Here is a 20,939-nt window from a genome sequence, read left to right on the forward strand (position 1 = left end):
CGTCAATAACTTTGTTATGAGTCATTTTTAAGAATTTACAACATGCTAAGCAGAGGATGATTAAAAGCAAATATTTCATGTTTATCTACCTGAAATCGTTGCTTCCATGCCGAGGGTCTGCTCCACAGTAACCGTGGTGCGACACAGTGCCCCATCGTAACATGCCTGTGCGTCTCCAACATGATTCAAGTAGGGGGTTAGCACATATATGCAGGCAAAACCACTGTCCGCAAGTAAAACAAAAACATTGAATATGACCTGTGTGTAAAATGTGTCATTATCGGCTTGTCCCGGTAGTTTCCAGTGCTTTATTTATGAAGCTTATATGTATATCTGTCTGAATGCATGTTGTCAATAGGTATTCGCTATATGGTTTAATTAACAGTATTAAAGTATCCATTGATTAAGTGATGTACACTTATCTTATCATCTTCGAACCTCCTTCGGCATCATGCGTCCCCGAAGGCAACATCACTACTGCTGATGTGATCCTGTATAAAGCATCACATACAGCCTGAAATAGGAAATAATTTCAGATATTAGTAATTTTAAAACTATATTCATTCGACAATATCTGTTTAAAACCAATTTTATTACATATAGTTGGATAGTTCTTATATTGAGTATTACTTAGTTAATGAGTAAAAACACCCAGGATTAAGATAGTTTAACTTATGATAATTAACTTCATAATTTAGCAAAGGGAGATAATTAATTTCTTTTGAATTCACCTGACCAGATATTGTATGAACACTTTACCCCCCCCCCACCCCAATAGTTTGCCGATAGATTCTTTATCCATATGTGTGGGTGTTGTCTATTACAAACACAATATTTGGGAATCATGAAAAGCATTATTACCCACATTAAAGCTAAAATAGTAATTTTATTAATATGCTTTGCATAGAATTGAAGGGAAATATCACACATGAACAAATTTATTAACTTTCTATTTTTATTCACTTTCATCATAACAAAACATCATAATTTGTTATATGCAGCACATTTGTATTCCTTACTACATGTATACGTACTCCCTTGGTAAACACAAACACATATTTATAATTGATTTAGATAAGTTATTTTTCAATTAAAATTCAACTACGAATACAGTTATTTCGTACCCTGGTTATGTTGTACAATTCAATTTTCGGTGATTTCGTACCCTTTATATGTTCATTTCGTACCCGACAGGAATTCATTTGGTAACATTTATTTTTATGACGATTTGTTTTTAAGATACGTTACACTCATTAGGTGTATATATATATATATATATATAAATGAATCTGTTGTTTAAATTTTATAAATGCTATGCTGTGTTTAACAAAAAAATCGGCATTAGGAATAACATTATTTTATTTTTCAACAATTAATTGAGATGAACCTTACAGAAAGTGAAATAAAGCAAACAATAATTGATAATTGAAACAAAACCATGTTAAAGTAGGAAATCAAATCTATAAACGAATGCCTTTCACCTACTCATTTAGTACCCTTGTCATTTTATAACATCATTACATTACAACTGTAGTGTACAATGTGGCCAACGGTAAGGTGCGAAATGTCCCACCGAACCAAAAATTAGAGGGTACAACATGTCTAGGGTACAAATTGACTGCGATTCACTACGAACACTTCTCTTCACGGAGATGACATAAACATGTTTTGCACTGAGTAATTCCTTCTAAAGTTTAGCTTTAAATGTGACATTTTACGATATTACATACCTGTTATGTCCCCGAACAGTTGCTTCACTTGGCGGACAAGATCACCGGAGTGGAAAGCATATATACTGGTTTTCTAGGGCCAATATAACCTGTTTAACCTGGCGGCAAACTCTGCTAAATGTGGGCCTGCTTAGGTTGCCAGTGGCACCTACAGTGAACTTAAAAGGATAGCGCATGTATCTCAAATCTCACAACACCAGCGGTATGGCGAAACATCTTGCGGTGTCTCGGGCGCCGCCTGGCACAATTCAAACAGAAAATGAAACGATACAGCGCGAAGATCTCTTCTTCCCTCAAGTCCTCCAGAGGGTAACACCTGTCCCAAAAATAATCAAATTTCGCATGGCTGCTCTACGTCCAGTCGCTATGTTTTAAGGTTGCAAGGCTTCTAAATTTTAGACTCAACATTTAAGACTCAGACTCAGACTTTGGACTCTAACTTTGGATTCAGAAACGTTAGTGAATACCGTTAATACAGCACAGTCTGAGTTCTAACTCCACATTTGATGCTAAGACATGTACGTGACTGATACGGCCCCTGGATATTGAAAAGGGACAATCAATTCTTGATATTAGGAGTGATAGTGTTTTTACTTTTCGACTTTTCTTTATCAAAGTGCTTGCTATCCGTTTATAAGTGTTACCATCTTAGACGTAGTTTTACAATTCATATTACTTGTACTACATGAATAACTTTTCATTCAAATAATGTAGTTAGGTTGTGTTTAAGAACGAAAAAAAGTCACAAATTTAATTACGAAATGTATTAAACATTTTCCTTCGTTTAATTTCATTTGGCTTCTGATACAAGTTGTGGAATGTAAAGATAATTTGCTTTGACTCGTTCTTTTGTATCGCAGTGTTCATTTGTAGCAGGTCGTGTAATATACACGATTAAGTATTATAAAGATTATATAATTAATTTCGTCTTTTATTATCTGGTCTGCTTGTTTTTCACCTGGTCGGTTGAACCGGAGTGTCAATTTGTACCTGGTACAAATTAAGTCGTGTACTGTACACGAAGAATATTAAAAAGATGTAAAGGACGTTTTAAAATATTATATTTATTAAGCTAATAATGTATTATAGTGTACAATTTATTCGGTCCGGTCTACTGGAATGTAGATGGATTTTGCGTTTTACTTCTTCTGTTGTACTGGAGTGTTTTTTTTGTAGCAAGTCGTGTAATATACACGAGTTTGTATTATAAATATTTTATCAGAGAAGGAAGAAAAATGAAATACAAGATATATTTAGTGAACTCTCACATACAGGTTTCTGAATTAATATCTGATGTAAATATTTTGTTTGATTTTACAGAAAATTTCCCCCTTCTAGTAAAAAAGATCAGTGAACAGTTGGAGAAAAGGTGACTACTAGTGTGTTTTTTTCAGACCAGGTCAACATGCTTGTCCAGTTTATTTCCTTGAGTTTATATCTCGCTGAAGCTGGTATCATTGATAATTGATGCATATTTCGGAATAACAACTGTTCTCGTAAATTGAATAAGCATATTCTTAGTTTGGACAAAACAATTTAATATAATAGAGCTAGGAAAATTTTAATCACCAATCTAAAAGCTGTTGTCGATGTTAGTAAACAATATCATCGTTATTCGTTTCGCTTAGGTGGGGCAACAGCGGTCAAACAAGTGTAACCAAGATTTAAGGCATTTAAATCATTCTAACGCTGTCTCTAAATAATATTTTTATTCATTTAGTTGTTTGGAAATATGCATTAAAACTACTGTTTCTCTTTACAGTAACGACTTGTATTATTTTTGCTTGGTATAACATTACATATTTATTATTTATGATTGATTAGAGTGCTTGTCATTTTTATATATTATAATTGTGTTTGCATTTATGTTCAAACATATACAAAAAATTGATTTTATAAAAAAAAAATAATATTATCAAATTCGTGATATGATTTTAAAACATGAAATAGAAGGTCTGACTAAAACGTGTTCGATAAATGTTTAAGACGTAGATGTACACATTTTAACACTATCAATGTTAGTTCACAATTTCAAAGTAGCGTCACAGGTTTAACCTATGACTTACACTTTAATTCTAATTGCATTCTAGCAAAGTGACGTATCTTATTACATGTAAAAAAAAATGTAAAATTCAATATGTTGTTTCCCAACGGTCTAAATCAAAAACTTTTATTTGATATTTAACAAGACTACATGGTTGTTATAATTTATTATGTTTGCCTATTATTAGGAATTTACTACACTCCTTTTTATTGGCTATTGCATCACTTAATGATCCATAATAGTATTATGTTTATTTATTTCTATGTTTCTTTATCCTATATATTTATCTCTTTAGCGACGTTATTTCTTTTGCCAACGAACAACGTGCCGCAGTTATATAACGTTGGCGTAACTTCCTTTTTATATTGTTTGTTTATATCCACTGATGAAGGCGTTACGCCGAAACGTTTAAGATAATAAACTTTACGTGTTTGTGTGGTTTATTATATTCATATTATTTGTGTATTATAATCCTTAAGGTAAATAATAAATTATTTATGTTTTTCATGTAATGGAATAACATGTATTTATTATATCTGCGGTATATGATGATAAGGGTAATATTTGTCATAGGCTTGGTTATTTGTGCGTAAATACGGAGGTTTTCTCTTGAATCAATTGTATTGAATAGGTATTTCGACGCTCAGACGGGATAAAATAAACATCGTATTCAAAAATGTAAAATTTTCTCTAGCTATGAATGTCTATACAGGGAGTGTTTGTTGCATATTTTATGAGGAGGCTTTTCTTTCGAATGTTTATTAAAGGGACTCGCTTATTTTTTGGCTTCGATTTTTTTACCCGGTAATGCATCTGAAAACACTTATACTATAACTATTTTACTCTTTGATACCGAAATTGCAGAAAAAAATACATTTAAGGTATAAAAAAATATTCTGCTTTTGGTGGGGTGCGAACCTATGCCGGTACAGTCAAGGGAAAATTAGATAACTGACAACAAAATCTCACGCCAACAAGGAAGTCCTGTCACCGCTTCTCAGCTTTTATTTACTAGTTGAATAACCACCATATATTTAGCACACAAATGAATAGTCCACAACAAATTAACTATAAGGTAAAAATTGTTCTCTTATACAATCCTTACAAGACTGATGAAAACAAGTAACAAGTAGAACAACAAAGCTTTAGAACAAAAAAGGAATTACAAGTCAAGTCAAGTCAATATTTATTTATTGTCGGGTACTATCAAAAACAGTAAAACATAAGCTATGTATAGCTTTTGACCGACAGTCCTAAATAAATTTAAATGTAAATAATATATAAAGACATGGTATTATATGCAAATGAACAAATAATTGTTCAGTATTAAAATAGCATATTTAAAACACAATACATGAATATTAAAATACAATCACAGACATAGGTTTAACAATTGAAAGACAGTACAAATGCATCAAGAGTAGGTAATTTCAGTGAATAAATAAATATAAAGTTAATACAAAATACATATTACAAAGACAATATATATTATCAAATGAAGGTAATAAGGTATAAATTGAGTTACTAGGAAGCTAAAAAACAATAAGTAAAATACGAAAATCTATTATAATAGTGCAATATTATAAACTTAGATTCATATTTGTAAAATATGTATTTATACAAAAACAAAATATGGAAAAAAGATCACATCGCTAAACAATCTAAGTGCCAGGGAGAGCAGAAAATGTTCCACCTCACCCGGCGTGATCCCTAAAGTCAATCAGGAGCACCGAAGTGCAAACTACTGTACCAACATATTTTAAGACATTTCCAAGAGGTATGCATACAGTGAAACCGCCATGCGTTCAGTAAACGCTTTTGCGGCGAACGTTTGCTGTTTGGTTTTCTGCTTGAAGTGTTTGCGCTGCGTAGCAACAGGAATACAAAACAACACAGTTTGCTTACGTTAGGTAAACGCTTGCCCTACTGAACGCACTGAACTGGGTCAATTGATAAACAATCCATCTTTGATTTTTTTAAAAATTTACAGAAAGGCTTTGATATTAGAACAAAAGTAGTGGAGATCAAATGAAGTAACATATGGACCCACAAGATTATTACAATCTGTAATAACTGATTAAACACACATTTTGATGAAAAAAGTATAGAAACAGATTATTATATAATCAATAATAAAATATTCACGAAGCATTTTAATCAAATTTACAAAATTAAAAAATATCTAGTAAAACAGTTTTTAGAGAATTCTGTCAAGTAGGCACATCATTATACATACATCATGTTTGAATCCCGTCTCATGCATATTTATCTTTTCAGTTTGGTATTTTTACTATTACCATGGCATTTCAAATAACAGAACCTAAGACAACAATGGGTAGTTCTATTTAGTTTAAACTTTATTTATTTTACAACGATTGTGAAGAAAGTTATATTAACTTATACTAAGTCACTCTCGTTGGCACGATGTTGCGCGAGAGTGTGGTCTAGTTCTATTTCAGGTATGAATAGTGTTTTTTAGCCTTTGATAAACTAAATCGTTACATGCCAATATTTATAAAAGTTGACGCTTCTATTAATTATATATCTTTATTTTAAGTGTGGAATATTGTTTAGAAAACAGTCGGGTTCCGATCAACATATTGAATTGCCATTATGTCGATTGCTAAACCAATCTTCCATTTGGAGGTAGAACAAACATCTTACATCATACCTTTGTTTGAATAGCCCACTTTCATTTTCGCCTGTGTAACAGAGTAATGATAAATAAAAATACTTCAGATGCGGACTGAATCAAACAATTTATATAACTGTTTGAACGGCACACAAAACATTTATAAAAAAGCAATATTTAATTTCAAAATTAATTCAAATTTACGGCAACATTTCACTTAACACTGGAACATTGTGCGATAAATATCATATTTTGGAGAAACGAACATTTCGAAATCAAGATGAAAGGACGGTTTCTTTGCATCGAAAGTTCGATGTTCATTCTATTTTACTTTTCTCCGGTCACTTGTGAGCTATTTTTCAATCAGCCGTCTTCGCAAATTGTTACTATAGTTCTAAACCAGTCTGTGGAAAATGAACTTCAGTGTTCAAGGCTCTGCCGAAAGACACCAGGATGCGACACATTTGCCATGTCGGTTGACAACGGTCAATGCCTTCTTGGAAACGGAGTGAAACAGAATGGGTCATCGGCACTTGGAGCCGGGGTTTACCACCAAAAAGTTTGATTTTAATTAGCTTGCCCATTAAAATGTAAGTGTATAATTATTTTATTTAAAACATCCCAGCTTTTAATGAATGATGATTGATTGATAGCCTATCCCATCGCTGATTATAGGTAAACAGTTTGTTAAAATGTCAGTAAAATATGTCAATCAAAGAGGTAAACAAATGTGACGAGTTACACTTGGCAAAGCGGTACAGAGCGGTGCAACATTAGCAATCGGCTATTATACAAAGGGCTATTATGCTTTATTAGATGTTCCCCAATGTTGATGTTCTACATAATATATTTAGCTATTATATGATATAACATGTTTGGATGTAATATACGAAATAGAACAATGCTTACTTTCGGGTTTTATCTGTATTTAAACATAATTGTCTGGTGTCTTGGTCACAAAACTATTTATACCATCTCCACATAGCCAAAGGAAAGATGCCAATTTTCGAATAAAACTTGTATTCTTTGGATAAAAGCCGAGAGTATTCCGATTGCTAAATTTGAACCGCTCCATAACGCTTTCAATCGTAACAACTCGTCCATCTCCGGCAAGCTTCGTGATAAACCTAGTCTTCAAGATATACGAAATTGTGATGAGGCCGCCGGCGATTAACTCAATTATCATTACGCTAAGTAGACCCATGTGATAACGTAAACAATATACTGAAATTAATGATTTTGACGATTTGGAGAAACTTGAAGAAAAGATTCAAATGAAAAGAAAAAACAGCTTGATAATCTTCGCTAAACTCCTGTTAAAAGGCCCAGGGTCCAAGGCCGAACAAACTGTCAACGAGTGACACATAAGGTTATTTGCATTATATACGGAAACAAGTGTGATTGTATTACAAATGATTATGTTAATATTGTTTATGACGATTTAGACTTTGTTCCTGATTATGCTTCTGCTATGGCCTCTGTTGAATATATATAAAAGCCATAGGATTAAATTGCTTGATCGCCATAAGACGCAACAGATCCCTTCAGAGATAAGCATGCTCAATCCTGAAGGGGTCGACTGATCTTGTATACAGTATAATCTCCGTCCACACGGAGAACTGGTTATACCAATTTGCATATTATTAAGTACATCAACGTACTATGAACGCACTTCCCCCTTCAACGGAACGAGGCACTATGAACGCACTTCCGCCTACCGCGGAACGTTACATTACTTTCCCCTCGGAGAAGACTTGTCCCGAGTCTTGGCCTGGGAAATTCGTGAGTTAGGCAACTCCGATCCGGCTGTTACTGCAAATAACACTGGCACTACCTTGCCAATGATCGTATCATACATCCTTGAACCTTCACACGGAGAACTTGATATGCCAATTTGCATACATTTCCATTCAAGTACATCAACGTACTGTGAACGCACTTCCGCCTACAGCGGAACGTTACATTCCTTTCCCCTCCGAGAAGACTCGCCCCGAATCTTGGCCTGGGAATCTCGTGGGTAAGGCAACTCCGATCCGGCAGTTGTCTTCATCCCACCGCTGCAACCATTTGTAACGTGCACGACATAAGACGCAACAGATCCCTTTAGAAAAAATCATGCTTAACCCTGAAGGGATCGACTGGTCTTATAAACAGTATAATCCCCGTCCACACGGAGAACTGGTTATGCCAATTTAAGCCATTGTTTGATATTGATAGTTGTTCGAAAAATGCTGATTAATTTGATAATGCTTGTGATAATGCATGGCGTTTATACAAAGAAACTTTACGTATCTGTAATACGAATAAAACTGATGTTAAGAGAACTACACTGGGTTCACGAAATAAATATACAATACAACACAATACGTTTATTTCGGCTTTAAACTTACAAAGTTTAAAGCAGTGAAAAATAACAGATGAAAAATGGTAAACAGAACTTAACAAAGGGATGTTATGTATAAAAGACATATGCATGAGATGTTATTACATACATAGTATTCCAATATAACACTACAAAAAGTCAGACGAAGGTATAATTTCAGGTTCAATATTTAACTTAATATATTAAGTCGTTGGTAAAATTTCATTTCTTTTTTTTCTTTTTTGAGGTCTCGAGGACCCCTTTTATTTGCCCCGTAATAGGGACCATGGGGTCGGGGCCATTCCCATGGGCCCTTACAACATTCAAAAACAGTAATATTCAAAGTGCATGCAGTTATCAAGTTACAAAAATGTTTAGATATTTAAAATAGCAGTACTATATATTGCATATGTTTAATAAAATCTGAGTTTGAAATGTTTTTACCTTCGAAAGCAAAAGTGGTAAAAGCATAGCAGCAGATACAATGCACTTCAAAAGTGCCTTTGTAATGATTGAGATCAATATAAAAATGTACATTGTACTCGTATGATTTTGTTTTTCTTATCCGAAATAAGATATTATTTTACTCTCGAAAGCAAAATGAGTAAAATAAGGCAACGGATGTTTATCAACAAATTACAAATAAGTAACAGCTAAAGCTTAATAGTAAAGCTGGTAAACACTTATACAAGTTTACACATGACAACAGTCCTTAATGTGTCTGAAGTGTCATACATTCTGAAAAAAAGAGCCAAAATGCGACATCAAATAATAAAGTACTCTTTAACTAATTCTACTGACCGGTTATTGTCAGGCCATTTTAATTGGTCTATAGTAGATAGTTTAATGTCCAGTAACATCAGCTTAATATCTGTGTATTTCTGTTCATAGTTTATGCAGTTTCTACTTTTCCACATACGCCACTTTGTTTCTAACAGTATAGTGTTTATTATTTTGCATTTTGTTGGAAAAATAAAGAGTCCAAGCAAGGCTGTTGATAGTTGGTTTGTTATTTCTATTTGTAATGTGTTTAAGGCTATATTTTCGACAATCGGAATTATTTCTTGCCAAAAGTTTTGCGCGTGCTTACATTTCCAGAACAGATGAGTTAAATTTTCTTGTTCACTGTTGCAAATTTTACATAGTCCGTCTGAATAATTCATTTTGCTAAGTTTTTGCTGCGTGAATATCGTTTGGTGTAATATTTTGAATTGCAACTGTTTTGCTTTTAATGACGCTTTTGATTTGTATAGACAACTCCAAATTTTGGTCCACGGAAGGGAAATATTTAAAATATTGTCCCATTTTCGTTCACTTCATAACTTTGAAGTTTTACTATTAAACAGTTGGTGGATGTCTTTTAATTTTAAATCGTAGTAGTCTATATCTTTGCCTGTTTTTCGGCGTAGTTGGATGTTGTCTATTTTTATTTGTATGTTTGTAGTATGTTTAGCTTTATCGGCTTGTAAACATTTTGTAACTGCCGTTTTAATTGTGGTCCATTCTGATATCCAGTTTCGTTTGTATTTTAATTGCGTGTATAAATCTTTATCATCTAGAAATTTTTCCTGTTCAGTACTCCAGATATGTTCGAGATTTATTAATTTACTCTTTGTGAAGGATGAGAAAAATAACGGATTATTGCGAAAGGTTATTAAATGATTTCCGAACAGCCGTGTATTCATGTTTGAGTCATTATTTGTCAATAGGTGGACAAAATCACACCAGTCACTAATAGCCTTTATATAGAAGGGATTATTTCCGAGTGACAATCTCATGTTTTTTAATGACGAGCATTTACATAAAAAATAGTTTTCTTCGTATCTGTCATCTTCTGATTGCAGATAAAATTTGCCTATTGTGTTCCAGTTTTGTGGTTCAGATTGAATTAATCTGTAAATAGATTTAACATTTAATGCCTTGCAAATTACGGTTATACTTGGCATGTTCAAGCCGCCTTGATCGCGTTGTAATTGACAAGTAGTTTTGTTTATTAACGGTTGTTTATTTTCCCATATAAAATCCGAAATAATTTTATCGATCATTTGCGAGTACTTGTCCGGTATACCGTTTATTTCGATTTCATAAAGAAGCTTAGATATAACAAACGTTTTTACTATCAATACTTTCCCTTGCAGCGTTAAGTTGCGTGATTTCCAAATGTTAATACAAGATTTTATTTTAGCGATGAAAGAATCATAAATAAGATCGAGGTTAATGTTATATCCATGGTGAATTCCAAGGGTTTTAACGTTGTTTTTTGTCCACGATATGTCCTTAAACTTCGGTGAGTTTTTTTTAATCTACCTATAAGCAGACCGGTTGTTTTCGATTTATTTAGTTTAGATCCGGATGCCTTTTCATAGTCCGATAAATTGTGAAATATTTGCGGAAGAGATTTTTCATTTCTGCAAAAAAGTTGAGTATCATCTACAAATTGGCTGATTCGCGCTTCTCTGTTATCAGTATTGCGGGAGGGAAGTTTAATACCCTCAATATTGTTATCCTGGCGGATCGCAGTTGCCATGGCTTCCGCTTGGAGGATATAGATCAGGGGGGCAATCGGGCACCCCTGCTTAATAGAACGAGACAGACTGAAAAACTCGGAAATGAAACCGTTGGTTTTTATTGCAGCTTTGGAGCCGTATAGCATCATTCTGATGTATAGCCTAAAATTTTCGCCAAAATTGAATTTTTCCAGGCATTTTTCCACCCATAACCACTCAACCCGGTCGAAGGCTTTGGTTTGATCGAGAAAGATTATAATGCCTTCTTCATTAGATTCATCGACGTATTTTATTACATCTTGTATAAATCTGTTCGCCTCACTAATATACCTGCCTTTTACATAACCTTTCTGATCGGTGTGAATAAGTTTTGGAAGCATCGGCTTAAGGCGCTCTGAAAGACATTTTGAAATTATTTTATAGTCAACGTTAAGCAATGTTATCGGCCGCCAATTTTTAAGCAAGTCTCTATCGCCGTTTTTATAAATTAATGATATAATACCTTTATATTGAGAGTCAGTAAGTTTTTTATTATCACATATTTCATTAACTACCATCAGGAAATCTTCTCTTATAATATCCCAGAAAAATTGGTACCATTCGGCAGTGATTCCTTCCTCCCCGGGGGATTTCCCACGTTTAAAAGTTTTAATAACGTTGTCAAGCTCAGTTATGTTTAAATTTGATTCTAGTTTATCTTTATCTGATTCAGAAAGTTTTGTTGGTAATTTGTTTATAAGTCTGCCCATTGAGACGGAATCAGTGCCTTCAGAATTTAATAGCTTTTTATAGTATTTTGTTTGTTCTTCTAATATCGATACTATACCATATTTAATCGCCCCCGAGTCTGTTTTAATGTGATGCCATAGTTTATTTTTGCCGCGTTGTTTCTCTAAACTAAAAAAGAAGTCTGACGACTTTTCGTTGTGCTGAATTAAATTAGCCTTCGAGCGTAATTTATGGGCTTCTAACTTTGAATCATAATAGTCCGCTATGAGCTGCTTAATGTTTGATATTTTCTCAATTATTTCGGGAGTGAGGTCTTCAGATAGTAATTCCGAGAGTTTTTGTTCTAGTTTTTTAATATTTGTTTTGGAGCGGCTTTTTGACTGGGAATATTCTAAAGTGATAGCTCTAATTTTAATTTTTGACATTTCCCACCATTCACTGCAACTAGCATATGACGTTTTATTATGTGTCCATGATGACCAAAATGTTTTGATTAGAGAAGCATATTCTGTGTCGTTTAATAACCTTGTATTGAACATCCATAGTCCCGGTCCGCGAGCTACATTTTCGGTATTTATTTTAATTTCAATTGTATTGTGGTCTGTAAAAATACAAGGTACAATTTTGCATTGTTCAATTTCGTCATCAATACTTTTTGAACTGAGAAAGAAGTCTACACGGGACTTTGCGTTATTTCTTATAAATGTGAAGCACTTGGTGCCCTGATTTCTTCGACGCCAAACGTCTTCTAAGTTAAGTTTATTGCACAGGACTTTTAATTCTTGACACCCTTCATCTGCTTTTACATCGACAGTTGCAGCCCCTTTATATTTTCATTTCTTAATTTCATTGTAAATATTATAAAAATCTAAATTCGTAAAAAGAAAAACTGTGCTTATCGACAAAAAAAAAGGAAATTGAGACTTTAAGGAAAAATAAACCTAGAGAATAAGGCATTGTAATTTTTCATTGGTCGACTTTAAAACAATTACGTTTGATTGCAATAACGATGAGGCAGAACAATTTAGTTCAAGTCATGATTTTAATGAAGATAATTCTACATTTCCAGAGTCAGACCAACCTATTTCTGTTATTGAAGTACATAGTGCAATATGGCATTTAAACATAATAAGTAGGCTGGTAGCGACTGTATTTTAAATAAGTACTTTATTGAATGTGTTGACATATTATCTAGTAACTTTTGTGATATATTTAATAGCATTTTATTGTCGGGTTTCTTTCAAGAAAAGTGGACAGAAGGTGTTATTGTTCCTCTTCATAAAAAGATTTTGTTAATGATGTTAATAAATGTAGAGGAATAACACTTGTTAGTTGTTTTTCAAAGGTATTTACAATAACTTTAAATAAGCGCATGGACTCATTTTGTGAATTTAATGCTACTCTTTCGGATGCGCAATTCGGATTTCGTAATGTTGCTCAACAGTTGACGCAATTTATATTTTAATGTCTGTTGTGCAAAATTATGTCAATAAAAACATAGAATATAAGTTATTTTAAAAACATAGAATATAAGTTATTTATGTCGACATGTTTAAGTGTTTCGATAATATTTACCGCAATGATTTGTGGATAAAACTGTATACATCTGGTATAAAATGTAAATTAATCAGATTAGTAAAAGATATACAGTCGAACCTCGCTATGTCGACGTCGGATAAGTCGACTTTCCGGTTATGTCGACTTTTTTTCCGGTCCCGAATTTATTCCTTCTTATTCTATATAAAATAAATCTGTTTGTGTCGATTTTTTTATCTCGACTTGTTCGCTATGTCGACCTCGTTTTTCAGTCCCAGTGGTCGAATTTCACACATTTCCTAAGTTCTTTATGTCGAACTGTAGATCGAGACGTAGGTGTGAAAATATTTATGACGGTTTGCGGCTTGTCGCAAAACACCGTGCGTGTTAATATAACAAACTGTCATAATTGGGGGATAAAAAATGTAATTGGTAAGTGCGAATAATTAAAGTTGTTTGTTTATGTATTTAATTAAAGAGACATTTATTGCTCAAGCTCTTTGGTATTGTATAAAACATGAACATTTTATTGATTAGATATTGAACGGAGCCACCCCTGTAGAAAAGCACAAGCATTCACATTTAATTCTTTTTTATTTTTCAAGTATTAAACCCCATACATTTATGGGAAGAAGGGCGTCGGGGAGTTTGTTTATATGTTGTTTTAATAATTCACCAGCCGTTGTATATTATCAATTTACCGTTCCTCCGGGCTGAGAATCCTTTTTATGTAAATAATGTATATAACATTTTAAATTATTATATAATATTTTAACAGTGGCCCTGAAAAGGATCGTTTTCTTTCTTATAGTTAGTAAAGTCTTTGTTTATGCCAGTATTAAACTACCATCCGGAAACGGTTCTAATACTAATAGCGATATTTTAAATACACCCTGGAGGATCAACCAATCTCTATTTTATTTCATAATTTAATCAATCCTTGGCAACGCTTTCACATATTGTAACACCATATGATGGAGTTTTAAGCTGGGAATTGTTATATTCTCCATCCTGGTTTGCCTGGTTACACAGCGATACTAGTCCAAAAAAAGAACAACAATAACAGCAGTTGGACACTTATATATACATGTATAACACACTTTTCTTTATTTTATTTTTATTGAATATCGCTGTTGTATTATAAACAAGAAAAAAAAAGAAAAGAAAAAAGAATTCACTCAAGAAAAAAAATCCAGGCAAACGCACTGAGGCTTAGTCCTTAGTGCAAACCAGCATATACCGCCCCCATCCCTGATGGGGGTGGTTTAGGAAACTAACTAGTGAGAAATCTGTCATTTAAAAAAAAAGTTCTCACTAGCTAGTTGTTATAATGCCAAGGGTACGTTGTATATATAAACACTTACTATTGTAAAGAATTTTAAAATTTAGACATCTTTTTAAAATGTGGGCTGAGCCTAAAATGTTTGTATAGGAAAAATTATAGCATAATTTCTATGATGTATTTGAAGTGTTTGATTTTAATGCGTATGTGATAGATTCTTAAGACATTATTTAAATAGACCATTTTTAACCAGAGATTTGTACTTACTGTGTAGGAATATTTATATATATTCAGTCCAAAGCACCCACGCTACGATTAAAGACGAGATGTTAAAAATGTTATTAAATCTGTAGAAATACTGTAAAACGTAGCGTGCTCGCCGAATGGGTATAACCCGATGGCGAGGGTAAATAAGCTCATCCCCCCCCCCCCCGATTAGATATCAATCCCGAATGAATAACTTCAAAATGTCAAATGTTAGTTCCACTGCTCTGGTCGACCAATTCAGAGAAGGGCCCGGTATAAAATCTTACAATGTACAGATGTATGCAATTGTGGTTTTATATGTGTTTTGTGTGATCCATAAACGTAAAAGAAATAAATTTGACACAAATAATTATTTTGTTTCACTTTATTTTTCAATAATAAGTTTGCTGTTTTCACGACGAAAATATTTAACAATATCGTTCAATTGTGAATGTAAACATCGTACATTCCATCTCAAACGTGTTGGGATTGGTGATATTTTTTGTAATTCGGATAAGTCGACTTTTCGTTATCTCGACTTTTTTCACTAGGTCCCGAAAAAGTCGACATAACGAGGTTCGACTGTATATGCAAATGTTAAATCTTGTGTGAAATCATGTACATCATACTCTTAATATTTAAGTGTGCCGTTGGCCTTCGTCAAGGGAGATTATGTCACCGATACTTTTTTCCCTGTTTGTAGAAGATTTACTTTTATATTTGCAAGATAGCATTGATTCCGGTTCCGATGGTGTTGTATTGATTATGCTGCTTTTTGCAGATGATATGGCCATTTTAGGGAAATCGCTCGAAGAAATCCAAACCCATTTGAACAATCTTTACTAATATTGCAATGCATGGGGTTTAAAAGTTAATACATCAATTTGAAAGAAAAAAATGTTGTTTCGTAAACGGGTAGAATTCGTCAGGATACTGGACCTATAATGGCCTTTTTATCGATGTAGTTGATATTTTTAACTATTTAGTTACAGTGATAAATTACACTGGAAGTTTTACATTGAATCAAGAGCATTTGGTTGGAAAAGCCCTTAAGGCCATGCATATTTTATCATATAAATGCAAAGATATTGACCATAAACATAAACTATTTTGCAAATTATATAATGCTTTTGTTGGCTTAATATTGAATCATGCCTGTGAAATATGGGGTTTAAGTAAGTTGAAAGAAATAGAAAGTATACATTTAACATTTTGTAAACGATTATTACATGTTAAAATAAACATATGTAAAGCTATTGCTTATGGATAATTAGGTAGATATCCCATATATATTAATATATGTATGTAAGAATTATCAAATAATGGTTTAAATTTACAACAGTAATAACATTATATAAAAGTCTGTGTATAAACGGGCCATTTATGACTGTAACAAAGGTTGTATTAACTAGTTTTCTAATGTAAAAAACTGTTACGGATAGGCGTATGTGTTTGATAACCCCAATAATGTTAATGTTAATGCAATTATAATCGAATTCAATTGTAGAAAAATAGATACGTTTAAACAAGAATGGTATGGAAATATTAATCAAAGTTCTGTTTTTGGATATCTTTAGATATTTAAAAACATTTTACGTGTATACGTTGTTAAACTAGGAGTTTCTGCACACCCATTGAGAATACAAACAAGTAGATACTTACGTTATAACATAAATCGTAATGAACGTTAATGTTTTTGTTGTATTGACAGAGATTTAGAAGATGAGTTTCATTTTAAATATGCTTGTCGATGTTATTCCCAACTACGAAAATACTTTATAAAAACGTAATTACAGTGTAAATCCATCTGTTTTTTAGTTTCATGAATTGCTGACTTCATGTAATAAGAATGAAATTATGAGTGTTTGTAAATATATGAAAGAAGCGTCTGTTATACGCAACGCACATAATAATAATAATAATAATAATAATAATAATAATAATAATAATAATAATAATAATAATAATAATAATAATAATACAGTTTTTATAGCTATATTATAATTTGCCTAACATAGTAATCATCTTGTTTTCAATTTAAATTAACTAATTATTATTTCTTCGTTTTTCTTTTATTGTAATATATATTTAACTTTAGATACGTTACATATATATAAATAATTATATGTATTATGACGATGTACCCTTGTAGAAGTCGAATAAACTGTCTGTTCTGTTTTGTGCTATGCTGTTCATATACGTATAAACATATAACATATACAACCTTTGGCGCAGGAAGTACTGTAACATTTACAGTACAACTGGCCTTTTTAGAATGTTTCAGGACCTTGTATTACATTACTTTACTAGTTTTTTATATACAAAGATATAATTGATTAAATGCTTTAAATGAAATTTATTAGCATGACTGTTGAAGCCAAATGTTTATAAAGAAAAAAAGAAAGATTGAAACATAAAGATTATCTCGACCGTGTTAACCGTTATAGTAGTCGTGATCTTATAGAACGTCAATTGATGTAACAAGCCTTAAACAAAAGTTTATTTAGTCTTTTATATGTTCAATTATTAGTGAAAATGATGCTGTTACAGCAAGCGATGAATCAGAGATACTGATTCGATTTCCGCTTGAAGCTGCTTAATTTTATATAATATTATGTTTCCTGGGATGTGTTCCCTTCTCATTTGTCTACATATATTTGTATATAGCAGTTGAAACAGGACAATGGAATGGTAACCCGTAAGTTCATAATACACGTTTGAACGATGAAGTAAACAGTTGTTCCACTTCATTAGAACTGTTGTTCACTGTCAGTTGTTTAAAGAATTTATTCATCAGATATATGTATATAAATGGACCATTAGATGGCTAGCCGATTTAATGTTGTTTTAATTAATTTTTCGAACTAAAATTGTCCGGCGAAATGGAGCTTTTCCTGCATGATTTTTAAATAACGAGCTGAAGGTGTCTCATTTATAATTCTAATGTTGACTTACCCGATGTAAAAGACATTTTATTACATTCTGTAATATGAAAACGTCAAGAAAAGTACACATGAAATGAACATGATTATAAAAAAATGGTCATGTGCAATATTAGAATGTAACCATTGTGATATTAAGGTATTCATATTCATAAGATATCTCATAAAAACTGTAAAAAATATAAGAAGTGTATATCACAGAGCAAAACATTGTCAACAGAGAAGTGTAATAAATGGCATACTTATTATGAAATTAAGCTTGAATAATTAATTTCTTAATCGTTAACGATACACATATCTTACAATGTTCATAGGTATGGTTGATGCTTTTGTATACCAGGGGGACATTTTTTCATATAGAAAAGTGCTTCACTTGAATTAAAAGGTCACCTTTTCCACAAATGAGCCTTTTTTGTAGCCCATGTAACATTAACATTAATGAAAATGATGAACAAATAAACAATTAATAATACTCAAACACAAACATCTGACGTGTCAAAACAATAAAAATGAAATTAAACCCTGAAAAAAACACCTAAAAGGTCGATACTTTTCTATTTTGGAATAGTACGAAATAAATGACATGGAATCGAAAATCCCCACATTAAGAAACAAGTCTTACCATAAATATTGACAAATTTGAAACTAAATCATCCGGCAAGTTATTCCTGATACAATAAAAGTATTACTTTTTTTCAGAAGATTATCCGTACCTACAACATACAAACCACGTGGGACGGGCAACCAATTAACCACGACCCCATCAAGATCACCGTGGGGCCAGTTGAATCCACCGGTCACGTGATGTTGTCAGCTTCCGGTCCCTTTTTCAACGACTCAGAGAGGCCCCCAAATTCTACAGTCGGTGAACCATATTATGGTCTTTGGAATTACGAAGGTAGAACAGCACAATAATACAATGAAACTATAGGGACACCCCAGTTGTCGAAAATTCAAAATTAAACCTTGTTTAGAGTCACAAGGCAATGACCTAAACGACAATATTTACACCTCAACTTCCATTCCCTAAATGAACCGCCTTTCGGCAATTGAATTTATCAATCGATGAACGCAACATCTTCGGATCGCAATTCATCGCATAACAATATACAGTCGAAACTCGATGGCTCGATATTCTAGGGACCGGCCAAAGTACTTCGAGCCTCGAGAATATCGAGCCAAGCGGGATTGCTTACAGAATTTTATTTTTTCATTTGTTACATAAATTCTTATTTACCTCGTTTGTTATTGGCTACGCTATCTCCGCAAGAGAAGGAAGAGTATTTATTGGGCATGGTTACGCACCCTAAATTTCGTAATATTACTTATTCGATTATTGGAAAATATCATTTTATTTTTTATTTATAATAAAAATACATTTATGCGAAAACAAGCAATTGTAAACAGTGGGTAACACAAACATAGCTTAAAAGTTATATCAAAATGCATAGTAATTTAGGGATGGATAACAATTAGAGACATAACTTAAAGTGATGGCATGTTTATTCAAACTGTTAAACCATTTAAATTCGATAATAATTATAATATGAGTCAAGCAATTTTAATCGATTAGCGCCTTGTGCTAAATGAAGCCAATCAAACAAATCAAGGCGTGAGATTCTTAACTGAACCCGCGAAAATGACATCGACCCAAGCAACCAAATCAAAGTGTGAAATTCTTGTGTGGACCGCGAAAACCACTTCGAGCGTGGAGAAATATCGACCCTCAAGATATCGAGCCATCCGATCGAAATTTATATGAACAAAGAGTAAATAAAAATCGGTCCTTTTAATTTGGTTCGAGCCAACGAGGATATCGAGCCAACGAGTTTCGACTGTACATGCATTTTTCGCGATCTTGTTATTGTTAGTACTGTGTAAGTACGTGCAGTTAAATATAAGTAGACAATTTAGAAAGTGTTAAATTATGATATGTCAAATGTATCGTTGCCATGGGTTTCTCAATTTTACGTTTAAAAGTGATTTCAAGAGCTTGATCTTTTCACGTGTTATCGTGACGTCATTTAAAAAAACGTTTCCGGTTACAGTCGGGTTACAGAATGGATTACTAAAAGGTATTCTTAAATGAAATAAAGTATTTTTTAACAATTCTTGAATAAAATAATGCACTATTGGTGTAAATATAAGTAATGAACTGCGGGATTGATGTCATTATCGGGGGTATGAACGCAATTTGGCTGGTCAAAGTACGTACGGAGTTATTCGGATTCCACGCACTTTGACCAGCCCAATTGCGTTCATACCCCGATAATGACATCAATCCCGCAATCCATTCCTTAAATGAAAAAGGAATACAGACGTATAAACACCACATACATAAATACGAACACCACAACCATAAATACGAACACAACAAACATAAATACGAACACCACAAACATAAATACGAACACCACAAACATAAATACGAACACCACATACATAAATACGAACACCACAGACATAAATACGAACACCACAAACATAAATACGAACACCACATACACAAAAACAAACACCACAAACAGACTACAAACACATCAAAATAGATTTACCAATAAATGATGGGACTTCCGCCTGGGAACGGTCTGTGAAACACGCGTTTGCTAGTACACGAATCTACTGGGGGCTTGAACTATTTTGTATGACCATAACCCCACACTTGTCCCAATATTTATCAACAATTAACAACACTTGTTTATTTTACAGAGAACTTTAACTTTTTTCCATTTTGGACATCTTCTCTTCGTTTACAACGATTTTGAAAGATATCATAACATTGTATTACTCACTCTCGTTGGCACGATACTACGCGAGAGTGTGGTCTTGTGTTGTGTTGAAAACCGGAGAATCTGAAGATAGCCGACATTTCCGGCTTAATGACGATAAGACTAAATCACATATGCGCCTAGGCAGGGAATCTAACATG

The 20,939-nt window shown here is 33.0% G+C and overlaps 1 protein-coding gene across 1 annotated transcript in view; it reads left to right on the forward strand.

Annotated features, from left to right (window-relative positions):
- The first annotated feature begins 1,934 nt into the window (after positions 1–1,934).
- LOC128223194 (UPF0462 protein C4orf33 homolog) overlaps positions 1,935–20,939 on the forward strand; it is a 33,998-nt gene continuing 14,993 nt past the window's right edge. Inside the window, exons 1-2 of the mRNA XM_052932485.1 lie at positions 1,935–2,039; positions 18,710–18,908. Of these exons, the coding sequence (XP_052788445.1) occupies positions 1,935–2,039; positions 18,710–18,908 (304 nt within the window). The remainder of the gene's footprint in view (positions 2,040–18,709; positions 18,909–20,939) is intronic.

This window comes from Mya arenaria, chromosome 17 (assembly GCF_026914265.1).
Source record: "Mya arenaria isolate MELC-2E11 chromosome 17, ASM2691426v1".
Classification (NCBI taxonomy): Eukaryota; Metazoa; Mollusca; class Bivalvia; order Myida; family Myidae; genus Mya; species Mya arenaria.